We start from the raw sequence: 15761 nt of genomic DNA on the forward strand, positions 1-15761 counted from the left end.
GACTAGAAGCCCTAGAAGACTAGAAGTAACAAACAAATGGTTCAATACATTTTGACAAATGGACTGTTAGGCAGCCATTTAAAAAATACTTTTGTAAGGAATTGTTAACAAAGTAGGAAACTGCCCCTTATGCAATGCAGAATGAAGAAATCAGATGCAAAATTACGTATACAGTGTATCTCAACTGCATGTTCTATGTATGGAGAAAAGCAGGATGTTAATAGTAGTATTTATGAATGGTGGGATGATGGATGACTTACATTTTCTTCAATATGTTCTTATTTATCTTCTAAATTTCTTAATGATATATTTTTTAAGTTTAATTTCAATTCCAGTAGAGTTAACATACAGTGTTTTACTAGTTTCAGGTGTATGATATTGTGATCCAACAATTCTAAACGTTACTCAGTGCTATCTTCCACATGTTCAATAATGAGCATTTGTCCCTTTTAAAATAAAAAAAAAGGCAGTACAAGCGAATTCCTTAATCCCTCACTTCTCATACCACCGGCCTCCCCTCTGTGCCCTGGGTGTCCTCACCTTGTCATCGAGCTGCTTATAGAGGCGGCGGATCTCCTCCTCGTATTTCTGCCGCTCCTCAGGTGCGATGCGCACCACAATGGATGAGTTGTCATTCACAGGGGTCTCCTCACAGAGCTCAGTTCCCAGGGCTGCATCGTCCCCAGCCAGGCGCTCCGTCTCAGGCACATTCTCTCCTGGCCAAGAGGCAGAACAAGGTGAGGGATGGGAGAAGAGAGAGCTGCATCCAGGAGTCCTTCCTCCCTCACTCCTCAACGCCAAGACCTCTGGGCAGGTCTCCATCTCTGTTGCCAAGTGCATGTTCAACCTTTTCTGGGGGATGGGATAAGGGCGGTCAGCCGCCTCTCCACTTCCCTCACACCACTTTGACTGCACCCCTCCAGAAACGCAGCCCTCCTGGGAGGTTGGCCTGCCCTGAAGCCCTGCCCCAGACAGGGCCCCACTGGTCCCCTCAGCCTCCTCTTCCAGCCGCCTCTCACACCCAGTGGAACCCTCTCTAACCATTGCGCCACCGGCTGAGCTCAGCCTCTAGCTTGGTGATCGTCTCCTTCTGAGCCTTTGTCTTCTCCTTCTCCTTCTCATATTTCTTCTTCCACTGCTCAGCAGTCAACTCCAGATTCACTGAGGCAGTGTTCTTTATGGTCTTTGCCCTGGTGAGGAGAACAAGGAGATGGGACCTCCATGAAGGCTTGCATGACACGGAGGGGAGAGAGCAACAGGGGCTGGCCCAGGAGTAGGGACCCTGCCACTGACCGCTGCCCGAACATCAGGGTGGACTTGGTTTCTGCGTCATTGTAGCTGGATGGTGAGCAGCAGATGAACATAGTTGTCCGGCAGTTTCCTCCCAGAGAGTCCTGGAGAATCCGTGTCATTTTGCTGTCACGATATGGAACGTAGCTTTTCTGGGGGAGGAGGGAGACCACAAATCAGAAAAATATTCAACGAGGGAATCAGAAAGGAGAGTGGTGCTGACTAGGGGTCGTGCACCCCATGCATTGGGCATGATGGGACGGGGTCTAAGGGACACTCACTGTGCCCTCAGCCAGTGCAGAGATCACATTCCCAAGGGCTGACAGTGACTTGTTGATATTCTTTGCCTCATCCAGTACGGCTCCCTCTGCTCCAGTCTTGCTGACCTACCAGAGCATTAAGGGATGAGTGAGTGTGTCATGAGAGCTGCAGGGGGAAAGAGGGCTCTCATGGCCTCTTCTCTACTCAGGGGGATTCAGTCCAAGGAGGGGAGGGGACCGGGGAAGAGAACAGACAAGGCCCTTCCTCTGTTACCCTAAGCCCTCTTGACAAAAGCCACCCCCTCCCGCCCCCGTATCATACTATCCCATTTATATGAAATGTCCAGAAAAGGCAAATCCACAGAGACAAAAAGTAGATTAGTGGTTGCCAGGGGCTAGGGGAGGGGGAAATAGGGAGTGACTGCTAACAGGTGATGAAAATGTTCTAGAATTAGTAGTGATGGGTGCACAACCTTCCAAGTATCCTAAAACCCATGGGACTGTATCTTTCAAAATGGTGAACTTTGTGGTATGTGAATTATATCTCAATCAAAGAGTTATTTTGATTTAAAAAAGTCCCCCCCCCCCCCAGACCTCCTTCCCTACCCACCCCACCCCCAGGTGCCCAACCTTCTCGCTCCCTGCCAGGTCCACTAGATACAGCTTCCCACTGAGCTTCTGCTCGGTCTCCATGTTCTCCTGCTTGATGTTGATGAGGAAGATGCTGTGGCTTCGAGAGCTGTGTTCGTTCATGTCTGCAGGACAAAGGGAAAGGCGGTCCCTATACTGACACCTACGGAGCCGAGGCCCTCAGCCCCCAGCCTCCACTGACCGCTGGCGGACCCGGGGAGAAAGGGCACCTGCCAGGACTAGCCCCGACACTGCGTCTCCCAGGCAGCTGGGTCGCACACCCGAGAGGAGCCTCTTCTTCTGGAGGACACAGTCTGCCCTTGCTCACTTCCAGTCCCTCAGCCCCAGAGGACGCAGACAAGCAGCAGACTCCCAGACTCAAGAGCCCCTTAGATCCCCACTCACTGGTGACAGCCACATGACGATTTGATTTCCCCTCGTCAATCACATCTAAAATCTCCTCTGGGCTGGACACAAAGCGTTCGGTACAACCCTGCAGGGGGCGAATGGACAGTGACCCATAAACGTCGATCTGCAGATTTTATTACCTGCACGCTGACCAGACAACTTTTCAAAACTGTCTATCCAAGCCCTCAGACTCTCCCCGGCCCCTTGGCACATCTCATTCCTCCAAGACATCTGCCTTCCAATTTCTGGGTCTCTGGTCTTCCCTCCTGCCACACCTCAAATCTCAATGAGGTGACCCCCACCCAGGTGCCCCGTCCCCACTCTCACCTTGACAAATGGCACCCGATTCTTGTCCTCATGCACAGACAGATTTGTCTTGGTCACTGAATCAAGACAATGCAGGGTAAGCAAGGCTAGTACCTCCACCCCTAACTCGCATCCTGTAGCCCACTGAGACAGTAGTCTCTTCTATGTGAAAAAAGGAGAGGGGCACCTGGGTGGCCCAGTCAGTTAAGAGTCCGCCTCAGGACATGATCTCACAGTCATGAAATTGAGCCCCGCGTCGGGCTCGGCACTCAGTGCAGAGTCTGCTTCTCCCTCACCCCCTGCTCCTCCCACCCCCCACCACCACCATTCATGCGTTCCCTCTCTCAAGTAAATATATAAATTGAAAAAATTTTCTTAAAAATGAAAAAGGAGAAAGACTTCCCCATGAAGCTTAAACTTCCAGCACACACTGAAAGCCAGTTTCTCCTCCTCCAGGATTCTAGCCTCAAGGTTCCAACTGGCCTCAGGCTGTTACTATATAGGCCTGGATCTTGAAGCTCATCTTCTGACCCTTTTCGCTTTGGGGAATTTTGGTGAATGGGGGCAAGGGACATGGGTATGAGTGTGTGTGTCCTCTGCATCTCTTGCCAAAAGCAATGTGAGCTTTCTTTTCCTTGCCCTCCTCACACCCCCACTGCCCAATGGGGTTAAACATCACTCACCATCCAGAAGGTCACGAATTTTGTCCAAGTAAATCTCAAAGTAAGAAACCTGGTCAGGGAGAAAGTGAAGAGGGCCTGTCTTAAATCTGACCCAGGGATCTCAAGTGAATGTGACCTGCTCAAATGGTAGTAGTAGGAGAGAAAGAGCAGAAGAGAATATCTTGGCAGAGAAGAACTGTGGTAACCAGAGCAGGAAAATAAGTTGGGGTGCCCAGGTCCTCAGTGGGCTCATACTAGCTCTTCCCCTCCCAGGCCCCATCTGAGGATGCCTAGCTGTCATGCCGTGATCACCTTGATGTGGAACTCAAGGTTCTCATCCATGGAGTAGATGTGGTTGAAGATGTCTCGGGCAATTCGAGGAATGATTCCCATCAGCTGGGGGTCATGCAGCTTTCCCTGGGGAGGAAACGTATTCCAGAATGAGGCTGGGACTCAGAAAGAATGAGACAATTCAAGAGGTATGCAGGTGAACACAAAGGTCATAGTGGATAAGAAGACCATCTTGAGGTTGGAGGCAGTCACTGCCATGTCTCTCTCTTACTGGAACGATGAGAGAATTGAGTGGCCTTTTGGACTATTAATGCAGCTGCTTTTCCAGATCAAAAGAAGAAAACTGGAGTAGTGGAAAGGATAGAAAACTGTAGCAGGCTGGAGGGATTTCACTAAAGTTCTACTACACTCCTGCCCCTCGGTTCATCCTCCAGACCAAGCAAGCTTGATTCTTAGATCTTGCCCCACTGAGATTCCTTGGCCTCTCATTTACACTCCCAGCTTCTCACCCCTCATGGAAGTCAGAACCCTCACCTCCATGGTATGTGTTTTCCCTGAGGATGTCTGTCCATAAGCAAAAATGGTGCCATTGTAGCCAGCAAGGACATCTGGAAGAGACAGCAGAGAAAGAGCACTGGTGGAAAGAAGTGGGATAAGGAATGGGGAACCTGAAAACATACATTCTAAAAATACATCTTACAAAGATAATACAGATTACCTTTGACAATCTGCATGGCACACGCATGATAAACTTGCTCCTGAGTCGTGTTTGGGGGGAACACACGGTCAAAGACATATGGCTTCCCCTAGAATGGGAATAAAACATGGCAGACATTGGCAGTCAGGATGTGAGGGAGAAGAAATACCACAGCCCCCTTCCATTAGCCTGAGAAGGCACCTGGTTTTTCAGCCATCTGCATCCACGGATGATCTGGGGGGATGAGGGGAACTAGAGAAGGAGGAGCAAAAGTTAGTACTGACACCAGGAGCTGTTCCCATGCGCTAGGGAATGCCATTGAGAAGTGCCACAGCGTGAGATTGTGTGAGGGGATCTCAGCCTTGGGGTGATGATTTAGCATCCCACCACTCCAGCCCCCTCCCTGGGAAACCGAACGGGAAAAGACAGTAGGGCCACAGGCCATGGAGAGTACAAAACAATTCATTAACATTAAAAATCTAGGGATGCCTGGGTGGCTCAGTTGGTGAAGCGTCTGCCTTCAGTTCAGGTCATGATCCCAGGTCCTGGGATGGAGGCCCACATCAGGCTCCTTGCTCAAGCGGGGAGCCTGCTTCTCCCTCTGCCTGCCGTTCCCCCTGCTTGTGCTCTTGCTCTCTCTCTCTCTCTGACAAATAAATAAATAAAATCTTTAAACACATTAAAAATCTACCTCTAGGTTTAAAAATAACTTCCTCAATAGATCCATATGTCCTGATATGGAAGGATCTTGCACTAAGTGAAAGATGCCAAGTTAGGGACATATGTTTAGTATATTCCCCATTACGTAAATGAAATATACATATACCAAGCTGCTGAGCTGTTCTACAAACATTAACACAAGCTCTCTCTGTGAAAGAAATATATGAAATCAGAAACATGGGTTTCCTTTTAAGGAATCAACTTTAAGTAAAGAGAAACTGAAACAAATCACTGACCTACAAGTATTTTGTTTCATTTAGGTTATATGTTACAAATCATGTGCGCTGATAAGATGTTAAAGATACAAAATATTTACAACCTGGGGAGCCAAACAAAGAATATGTTCACTATCTAATCATACTAAATGACCCCCACCAGGTCATACTAATGATACTAAATGACCCTCAGCCCCAGAGGACGCAGACAAGCAGCAGACTCCCAGACTCAAGAGCCCCTTAGATCCCCACTCACTGGTGACAGCCACATGACGATTTGATTTCCCCTCGTCAATCACATCTAAAATCTCCTCTGGGCTGGACACAAAGCGTTCGGTACAACCCTGCAGGGGGCGAATGGACAGTGACCCATAAACGTCGATCTGCAGATTTTATTACCTGCACGCTGACCAGACAACTTTTCAAAACTGTCTATCCAAGCCCTCAGACTCTCCCCGGCCCCTTGGCACATCTCATTCCTCAGATTAAATGAGACTATGCTTGTTCTCCATCACAAGTGACAAATTTCTCAGTCATGTTTTCCTGCCATTCAGTATAAAGAGCCTATGACTTAGGGGCACCTGGGTGGCTCAGTTGGTTAAGCAAATGCCTTCGTCTCAGGTCATGATCCTGGAGTCCCCAGATCAAGTCCTACATTGGGCTCCCTGCTCGGCAGGGAGTCTGCTTCTCCCTCTGACCCTCCCCCCTCTCATGCTCTCTCTCTCTCTCTCTCATTCTCTCTCTCTAATAAATAAATAAAATCTTTAAAAAAAAAAAAGAGCCTATGACTTGGTTGTCACATTGTTTTACTGCAGAGCCCATCTTTATCCATCTGAAATGTAAAGCTCTAAATCTATGGTCACCAGAGTTTGGGAGACATGTTTTAACTAATTAAGGAAAGTCATAAAACTTTTATTGGCCAGAACTGGAGATAGTGGCTCTAGGAATATTCACAATATTCCATCTATACATAGAATTTTTTTCTAGAGGAATTATACAAAAATGTTAACAGTGGTTACTTTGAGGAGAGACAAGTCTTTTATTTTACATTTTGTATCCTGGATTACTTACATATATATTTTTTAAAGTTTTATTTTATTTTATTTTTTTAGTAATCTCTACACCCACTGTGGGGCTCGACCTCACAGCCCCGAAATCAAGAGTTGCATGCTCTTCCAACTGAGCCAGTCAGGTGCTCCTGGATTGTTTATATATATATATTTTAAAGATTTTATTCATTTATTTATTTGAAAGAGAGAGAGAGAGCGCACATGAGAGGGGGGAGGGTCAGAGGGAGAAGCAGACTCCCTGCTGAGCAGGGAGCCCAATGCAGAACTCAATCCCAGGACTCCAGGATCATGACCTGAGCCGAAGGCAGTCACTTAAGCAACTGAGCCACCCGAGCGCTCCTGGATTGTTTATATTTTTAAACCATGTACAAGTATTATATTTTAAAAATTTTTTACTTCTTAATGTCACAGAGAGTGGGACAGTAGTGTATTATTTTGTTTCTTTCTTTTTACTTCTTTGCATAAAGGAAAACTAATAAATAGATTTTTTAATATTTAAAAGATTTGAAAAGTCTGGCTTATGGGAAAAAAAAAATCTACCTGAAATATTTATCTGATCTCTCTTTGGCAAAAGCCTCTGAAGCCCCCAAACCAGAATCCACAAAGAGAAATAGGTTGTGAAGATGCTCTCTACAATGAAGGGAGTGCTGTAAACTGATCGAGCCTTTCTGGAGGACAATTCTATTAAATATTTAAATGTCCATACTGTTTGTACTCTATATTGGGGATTCCAGTGCTAGGAATTCATTTTACAACACTTACTTAAGTACTTAAAGATTTATGTAGAAGGATGTTCAGTGCAGCAGTTTGTATTAAAGTAAAACCAGAAACAATTCAAATATCCATCAATAAGATGTTGATTATGATACCTCCATATTCTACTCCCATTAAAATGAGTGAGGTTGGTTTACATATATTGACATGTTCAAGCTCAATTGAGTGAAAAAATAAAAACAGTGTGTGTAATGTGATTATATATATATTTTTTAAGATTTTATTTATTTATTTGACAGGTAGAGAGAGAGCACAAGTAGGCAGAGAGGCAGGCAGAGGGAGAGGGAGAAGCAGGCTCCCCGCTGAACAGGGAGCCTGATGTGGGGCTCGATCCCAGGACCCTGGGATCATGACCTGAGCCGAAAGCAGCCGCTTAACCAACTGAGCCACCCAGGTGCCCCGTAATTATATATTTTTTAAAGCATATGTACAGAACAGCCTTAGAAAAAAGACATGGAAGACCACATGCAGACCTACTAATGGTGGTTATCACCAGAGAGCAGAGTAACAGGCTTGCAACATTTTTTGTGTGTGATATTTAAATGTTTTACAGTGAAAACATACTGCTTTTAAATTAAAAATGTAAAATATTATAGGTGATGTTATAGAAAAATACGTAATCACAAGACAAGGTATACACAAAATACTGTTAATCAAAAACCAGTATGCAAAAAATAAATACATAAAATAGTATGCAGTGTAAAAAACAAATAAAAAGTATGTAAAGGATGATTCCATTTCTGTAAAAAAAAAAATGTATATGTATAGATGTACACCTTACTTAGAAAAACATGGTAAGGGGTACCTGGGTGGCTCAGTCGGTTAAGCGTCTGACTTCAGCTCAGGTCATGATCTCAGGGTCCTCAAGCCCCATGTGTCGAGCCCCATGTGTTGGGTTCTGTGCTCAGCAGGGAATCTGCTTATCCCTCTCCCTCTGCCCCTCCCTCTGCTCATGCTCTCTCTGTCTCTCTCTCAAATAAATAAATAAAATCTTTAACAAAAAACATGTTAACAGTGGTTATCCTTGGACAGTGGAATTTTAGGAGTTTCTCTTCTTTTTTTTTAGATTGCAAACTTTTCTAAAATTAAGGGCACCTGTCTGGTTTAGTTGGAAGAGCATGCAACTCTTGATCTCGGGGTCATGAGTTTAAGCCCTACACTGGGTGTAGAGATTACTTAAATAAATAAATAAACATAAAGAAAAGAAACTTCTCTAAAATGAAAATGCATAGTTTTTTAAAAAAGAAAATTTTAAGTTTTTCAAAGATATTAATATTCTTATTATATAAAGAACTCTCATAAATTAGTAACAAAAAAGATAAACCTCAAGAGAAAAAAAATGGACAAGATCTAGGTACTAACAACAGAAAAATAAATACAAATTCAAACTAAAACAGTAATGTCGTTATTCACTTATCAAATTGAAAGACACAAACTTAATTGGAATACCCAGTGTAGATAAGGGTTCAAGGAGGTATACTTTCCTTGAAATAAGCACCTTCATCCTTTTCTAGTAGGACAGTAAGTCCATACAACTTTTATGGGAGCAATTCAGAAATACATAATCAAAAGTCATGAATTGCACATATCCAATGACTCAGATGTTCTACTTCTAAGAATTTATACCATGAAAATATTTTTGGCAAATATTTAGTTACAAGAATGTTTATTATCGCACTGTCTTATAATAACAAGAAATTGAAAACAACTGAAAAGAATAATATTTAGGGGACTGGTTAACATAAGGAATTGATTAAATAATGGCGTGTGTATATTTTTATTCTTTGTTGCTGTTTACAATGATGTCATAATAGAGGTGCCTGGTGGCTCAGTCGGTTACATGTCTAACTCTTGATTTCAGCTCAGGTCTCAATCTCAGGGTCATGAGATCAAGCCCTGCACTGGGCTCCAAGTAGGCGTGGAGCCTACTTAAAATAAAATAAATAAAATAAAATAAAATAAAATGATGTCATAATAGAACATCAATAAATCTCAAAAGTGTGTTAGTAAAAGAACTCAAACACAAGGGAGCACATACTGTATTATTCCCTTTGTATGAAATTCAAGAAAGGACAAAATTTAGCTAGTGATAGAAGTCACAATAGTGGATGCCTGGGAGCGATACTGACAGGCAGGGGCAAGAAGGAGCTTTCAGGGGTGATAGAAATACTCTAGATTTCTATCTGGGTAGTGGTTACATGGGTGTCAAAATATGTTATAAAATTCATCAAACCATTTGCATAAGATTTGTGCACTCAGTGTATGTAAACTATACCTCAATAAGTGCTCTCATAAAATATAACATCATAAAATGACGTTATAATGGCTCTTAAAAATGGCTGGTTGATGCACAACCTCATTATTAATAAGAGAAATGCACATTAAAACTATGAAGTACCATTTTAATCTATCAAAGTGGACAAAATAAAATATTTTGACAATGCACTGCATTGAGAGGGCACATACAGACCAGGGGCAACTCTATGAGAGGCAGTTTGGAACCAGTTCTTAAATTTTTAAGTGCATATACTTTAGGACCTCAACTTCTAGAAATGTATCCTATAGACATATGCAGTATTTATATATATACAGGTCATTCAATTGTTTGTAATAGTAACTTATTAGGATAATCCTAAAAGTCCATTAATAGGGACCTGGTTAAATAAATTATGGCATAACTCTACAACAAACTAAACAGTTGTTAAATAGAATGAGATATGGGGTGCCTGGGTGGCTCAGTCATTAAGCATCTGCCTTCAGCTCAGGTCATGATACCAGGGTCCTGGGATCGAGCCCCGCATCAGGCTCCCTGCTCAGCGGGAAGCCTGCTTCTCCCTCTCCCACTCCCCCTGCTTGTGTTCCCTCTCTCGCTGTCTCTTTCTCTGTCAAATAAATAAATAAATAAATAAATCTTTAAAAAAAAATAGAATGAGATATATCTTTATGTGCTGATAAGGAAGAATCTCCTAGACTCATTGTTCAGTTAAAAAAAAAAAAAAAAGCTGGAGCGCCTGGGTGGCTCAGTCAGTTGAGCGTCTGCCTTCAGCTCAGATCGTGATCCCAGGGTCCTCCTGCTCCACATCGGGCTCCCTGCTCAGCGGGGAGTCTACTTCTCCTTCTGACCCTCCCCGCCTCATGCTCTGTCTCTCTCTCTCTCTCACGCTCTCAAATAAATAAATAAAATCTTTAAAAAAAAAAAAAAGCAAGGTACAGAATAGTATGCATACTATGCTACCATTCTTCTTAAAAAAAAAAAAAAGTATATGCCAGGCACCTGGCTGGCTCAATCAGTAGAGCTTGCGACTCTTGATCTTGGGATTGTGAGTTCAAGCCCACATTGGGTATAGAGATTGCTTAAAACAAATAAAAAAAATTTTTTTAAAGTATATGCGCATATATATGTAATTGCTTATAAATGTATAGTATGCTTTTAAAAAGACCCATAAGAAACTGGTAAAAAGGTTGCCTTCTGAAAGGGGAACTGGGTGGCTAGAAAAGAAAGGTAGGAAAGAGGTTTACTTTTCATTGTATACATTTTTATATCATTTGAATTTTGTCACATGTGCATGTTAAGATTTATGTAAAAATGAAACATTTTTAAAAATACATAAAATTATGTAAAATATTTAGTAATGGTAAAGTAGCCATGGTATTATGTTAGTGAAAGAGCTGAGTTGCAAAACAATATATAGTTTATGATACACTTTTATTAAAATTAACATATGTGTATATGCAGCAAAAACTCACTGGAAACAAATACATTAAATTGTTAACAGTGTTTTTCTTGGGGTGGTAGGATTTTGAGTGATTTTTAGTTTCTTGTATATGCTTCTCTTTGTTTTTGATTTTGTCAACAATTAAAACATTTTAATGTTGTAATCAGACTATGTTTAATATTATTTTTTAAAAATCTACTTTTTTTTTAAAGGTTTGAGTGAGTTTATGGGGTACTCATAGGGCTTTGTGAATTTTTCATCCTTTTTATCTGAATGGTTCATATTACACTTCATTATAAAGAATAATATTACACAGAATAAAATCATACAGTGTTAGAAGAAAACAGCTTTAAAGTAGCATTAATGCCTATCCTCCTCAGTGGTAATATCTTTCTTTTTTAATTTAATTTAATTAATTTATCTTTTGTTGAAACTTGATTCTTGAATTGTAATCTAACTCAGTGTTGCTCCTATCCATTGGCCAAGAAACAGAAACAAACCAAACATGTCTATCTCAGCCCAATGACTCTAGCCTCTTCTCCACCAATGTCTCTCTATGCTTCTTGAAGCCAGGAATGCAGCCAAAGGGGATTAAATAGAACTCTCAAGCCAACTTTGCCCCTCCCTTCTTCCCTTCTGGGAACATGGGCACCAACACATTCTCTGCCTTTCCCTCTGTCTCCCTCCTCCTCTCTCTCTCTCTCTCACAAACATTCCCAATTATAGGATTCCAGAGAAGGCTGTGGATGCATTAAAATGGAGGGCGCTCTCCAAGTGCTGAAGGCAATTGCTACCTGAGGAACCCCTTTTCTGCAGCCTGCGCTGGGAAGAAGAAAGAGACCAGAGAGAGTATAAGGGTGGTGTTCTCAGTACTGTGAAGATAAAAGATATCCAAGAACTAAAAATGGGTTCACTTAATAAACTCGTGAGCATGGAAAGCCACAGACACATTATAATTTCAGAGGTTCTTGAAAGGCCTGCTACCACTTCCCTACTCTAGACTAGGCCCTTAAATCCCAAGTCTAGTTCATTATTTTATCTTAAGATTTTTATTTCTGTTAAATTGTAAATTTGTTTGTAATTTTCCATTGATTATACTCAAGATGAGTTTGTTTGTCAGATCTTTTGATGAGAATAACTAGACCAGTGGTTTTCTACTTTTTTCTGCCTCTAGACTACTCACATGGGAAACATCACCATTATTTATTTATTTCTCATGACACACAATTACTTTGAGTTGGACTGTCGTATGCTGTGGGAGGTTTCTTACCAGAATCTGAGTGTGTATAGTTTGCAAAAGCTACTGATTTTTTTTTTTTAAAGCCGTTTCTGATGCCCCCTCTCAGATATCTGCCCAGACCACTCTACAGACTGGATCACCATGTAGACCAAGAGTTTCTTGAAGGCAGGGATTCTCTGTAAATCCCCAACATCAAGCACAGTCCTTGGCCCACAGGATGTCCTTCATAAATATTTGTCAAAAACACAGATATTGATGGAGGAAGAGAGCAAGAAGATATTAGAGACCTGGATGTTGGGATGAAACAACTAGTAAGAAGGGGAAAGGTTAACTACTTCCCAGTGTGTCAAAGGCTAGCTTGTGGGGACACAGCATATATAACAAAAATAATAACATCTAACTCTTATCAGGAGTTTATTATGTGCCTGCACTGTTCTAAGCAATGTATATGCATTACCTCATTTAATGCTCACAGCAATCCTAGAAGGTACTATTATTATTCCATTTTATAAATGTGGAGACTGAGGTTCAGAGAGGTAAAGTAGCTTGCCCACAGACACACAGCTGAGAAACGGTAGCACATGGTCTCAAACCCAAGCAATCTGAATCCAGACCGATAGTGCCATAGTCATCCAAGAACTGAAGCGTCTGAATACTGAACACAGCGTCAGATCCTCTTCATGGCTTTTCCTTCCCCTTCCCCACATGACCCCCACCCCCATTTGGACATTTCCCCAAATGTTTCCAGACAGAACTGAAGCCCTGCATCACTCCCTTTTTCCAACCTCAACCCCATCTTCAGAAGTATGAGATTCTCCCACCTATCCTCTCCCAGGAACCCCCTCACCATGCCATTGTTGGAGACTGGGAGAATGGTTTCATTAGCAACACTCAGGGAGATGCTCCACCTTTGAGGAACACCCCCTGAGATCCACTCCCCGCCCCCCGCCACAGCAATCTAAGCACCCCTCACAGCCTTCTCCAGAGAGCTCCCTTTCAGAATCCCACAGCCCAGGGCTCCATTCTCCCTAAACCCACCCAAGCCTCCTTGTTGTCTCTTGCTTACATGTCCCATCCCCAAGGGCCCCAGTCTGTCACCATGCTGAGCTCTTGCCCACTGAACTCAAACGGGTGCTTTGTGTCTCCCAGCACCTTTCGGTAGTTTTCCATTATGTGAACTGACTAAAGCTAATGAGAGGGCCTAAGATCAGGGGTCCCAAGATGACCAACCTTTTCCACCCTCAGTAAAGCACTTGGTAGAGGCTGAACTTCTGAGCACCAGGCCTGGTTTCCATGGTGACACCCCTGGGGATTGTTGCCATGGTAATGCTGGAGAGACACTGGCCATGGTGAACATTACCTCCCCTCTCCATTTTCTTTTATGAGACTCCCCCAAAGCGAAAGGGAGACCTGCTCCCCCTCTTCAGATATCAAAGGAATCCTGGGCCACCCTAAACAATATTGACTCTGATTCAGTAATCCTGCAGATCCCAACCTAGCTTTTCCAAATGAGGTACTGGATAGTCCTGGATTTTTGCTGCTTAAGAACCTGCTAACCAACTAGGAGATCTGAGGGAGAAAGAATATGATGGACACTTGAATGAATGAGGGAGAGGAATAGGGACAGAGGAGCAGAATGTATGGGTCTTCCCTCACTGTCATCCCTCCCACGTCTGGTATAGAGGCAGCGGCCCAGACGGCAGGCACCGGGACACTCTGCCCACCGAGACCAGGGCCGAGGGACACTTAAATGCATCCAGTGAAAAAGTCACACTGGATTCTGAGTGACATAAAGAGCAAAACAAGGTACACAGCCCACAGACAGTGACCCAGACACCCTTCTACTATGACTCAGGCCATTAACTTTGGCTAAGCCCCATCCTCCAGATTCCTGGGAGAAGTCAGGGGCGTGGGGGAGGGATGAGGCTGAAAGAGCTGTCTTTCCAGCTTATTCTCCTACCCTCTGCCGGGCAGAAAAAGCCCACGAGCATCTGAGACTCTGAAGCCCTGAGGTAGCCGCAGTGCCGCAGAGGCAGAGAGGAGAGCCACCAGAGAAAGGAGCAGGGGCTGGGTTTGGAGAGACTATTGTCTCCCCCTTCCCTCTTCCCTCACCTTCCTGAAGCAGCTTCCTCCACTAATTCCTCAGATGCTGGGCCCCAAAGGGAGTGAGAGGAGGAAAGAGGAGAGGGGGTAGGAGATTTCCTTCCCTTGGTGGGACCCTTGAGGGTTGCCTCCAAATCCCTTCTCCTAGAGCCCTCTTCCTTCCAAATGAGCAATGAACAGTCAGGCTGGGAAGGCAAGCTCCAAGGACGCTGCCTGAGACAAAATGGCCCCCCATAAGCATCTATCTCAGCTGGAGAGATTGACAGGAAGGGCTGGGCAAAGGAAGATACACAGTGAGACAAAGGTGTAGCCCTGCAAATATCAGGCAAAATAGGCAAGGGAAGACCAGCTGTGGAACTAAGATAGAATCTGAATTGGCAGGGGGCCCTGGGCCTCTCTGCCTCTCTCCCCCTTCTACAGTGTCTTTCCTGTTTTGCGAATTCGACAGATCAATACCACCACTCCTTCTCCCAACATCACCCCATGCCACATGCCCGCCACACTAGGATGGCCCGAGAACCTAAAGGAGTTTGTTCAGACTTACCTGAAAGAACTAAACCAAGGAAGCTAGGCTTCAAAGTAGAAGCCTTTTGTGGATATGCACCCCTATGACCACCTCCCTCCTATTTCTCAGCCTTCATGTCTCAGGGAAACCTCAAGTTCCAACTCTCACAGCTAATGCCTGTTGTCCAGACTCCTTGGAGAGGAGCCCCCAGGACCGATTATTTTAGCCTGGCCACACTGACCAGACTGTAAGGCCTAAGGTCCTTGAGGCCAAGAGAGACAGGGGCCCTCTCGATATGGTGAACATACACATATGTAAGCACACACACAAGGCAGAAGCACCCATTTGAGTTCAGTGGGTGAGAGCTCAGCATGGTGACAGACTGGGGCCCCTGGGGATGGGACATGTAAGCAGGCTCTTCCTAAGGCATGTTTACTCAAAGTCCCATTCTCACTGATTCAGAGGGCCCACGCTCCTTCCCCATCTTTCCTTCATTCGTTTAATAAGCATGCCTTGGGCCAAGCACTGTGGACCAAAGATATATAAACAGTGTCCCTGACCTTGAGGACAGCTGTCATATGTGCCCCTCCCTTCTCAGATTGGCTACAGTTTCCTGGCCCAGGACCCCTCAAGCCCTACAGGACTTGATCCCAGATCCTTTCACCCCATAGCCTAACACTCCCTACCAACCTGGTAAAGGAGGGGTGGGTGAAGAATTCCCAAGGAATTCCCTTTGGGCCATGACAAATAAAGGTCGAGAAGAGAAATCTGCAGAGGCAGTGTGATATAGAGGAAAAGCCATGAGCTTTGGAGTTGGAGATTTAGGTTCAGATCCATGAATTAACAGGGTGACCTTGAGAAAGTCATCCAAATT

General features: G+C 44.0%; 1 protein-coding gene across 9 annotated transcripts in view; it reads right to left on the minus strand.

Annotated features, from left to right (window-relative positions):
* The window catches only part of KIF5A (kinesin family member 5A), a 35964-nt gene that overhangs the window by 15984 nt on the left and 4219 nt on the right, over window positions 1–15761 (minus strand). For 8 of the 9 annotated variants that reach the window (XR_010411489.1, XR_010411490.1, XM_064591003.1 and 5 more), the window contains 11 exons: window positions 4566–4653; window positions 4382–4455; window positions 3869–3973; window positions 3578–3626; window positions 2916–2971; window positions 2586–2673; window positions 2181–2305; window positions 1572–1676; window positions 1294–1442; window positions 1042–1190; window positions 541–716 (listed from right to left, as the gene is read on the minus strand). Coding sequence is in view for 7 of the 9 variants with exons in the window: in XM_064591003.1 (XP_064447073.1) it covers window positions 541–716; window positions 1042–1190; window positions 1294–1442; window positions 1572–1676; window positions 2181–2305; window positions 2586–2673; window positions 2916–2971; window positions 3578–3626; window positions 3869–3973; window positions 4382–4455; window positions 4566–4653 (1164 nt within the window). In the remaining 2 variants the exon portion in view is untranslated. The remainder of the gene's footprint in view (window positions 1–540; window positions 717–1041; window positions 1191–1293; window positions 1443–1571; window positions 1677–2180; window positions 2306–2585; window positions 2674–2915; window positions 2972–3577; window positions 3627–3868; window positions 3974–4381; window positions 4456–4565; window positions 4654–15761) is intronic. The other variant, XM_064591007.1, reaches the window with a different exon arrangement.

Source organism: Mirounga angustirostris, unplaced genomic scaffold, assembly GCF_029215605.1.
Source record: "Mirounga angustirostris isolate CCGP_5_RB_7025 unplaced genomic scaffold, mMirAng1.0.hap1 SCAF_5, whole genome shotgun sequence".
NCBI lineage: Eukaryota > Metazoa > Chordata > Mammalia > Carnivora > Phocidae > Mirounga > Mirounga angustirostris.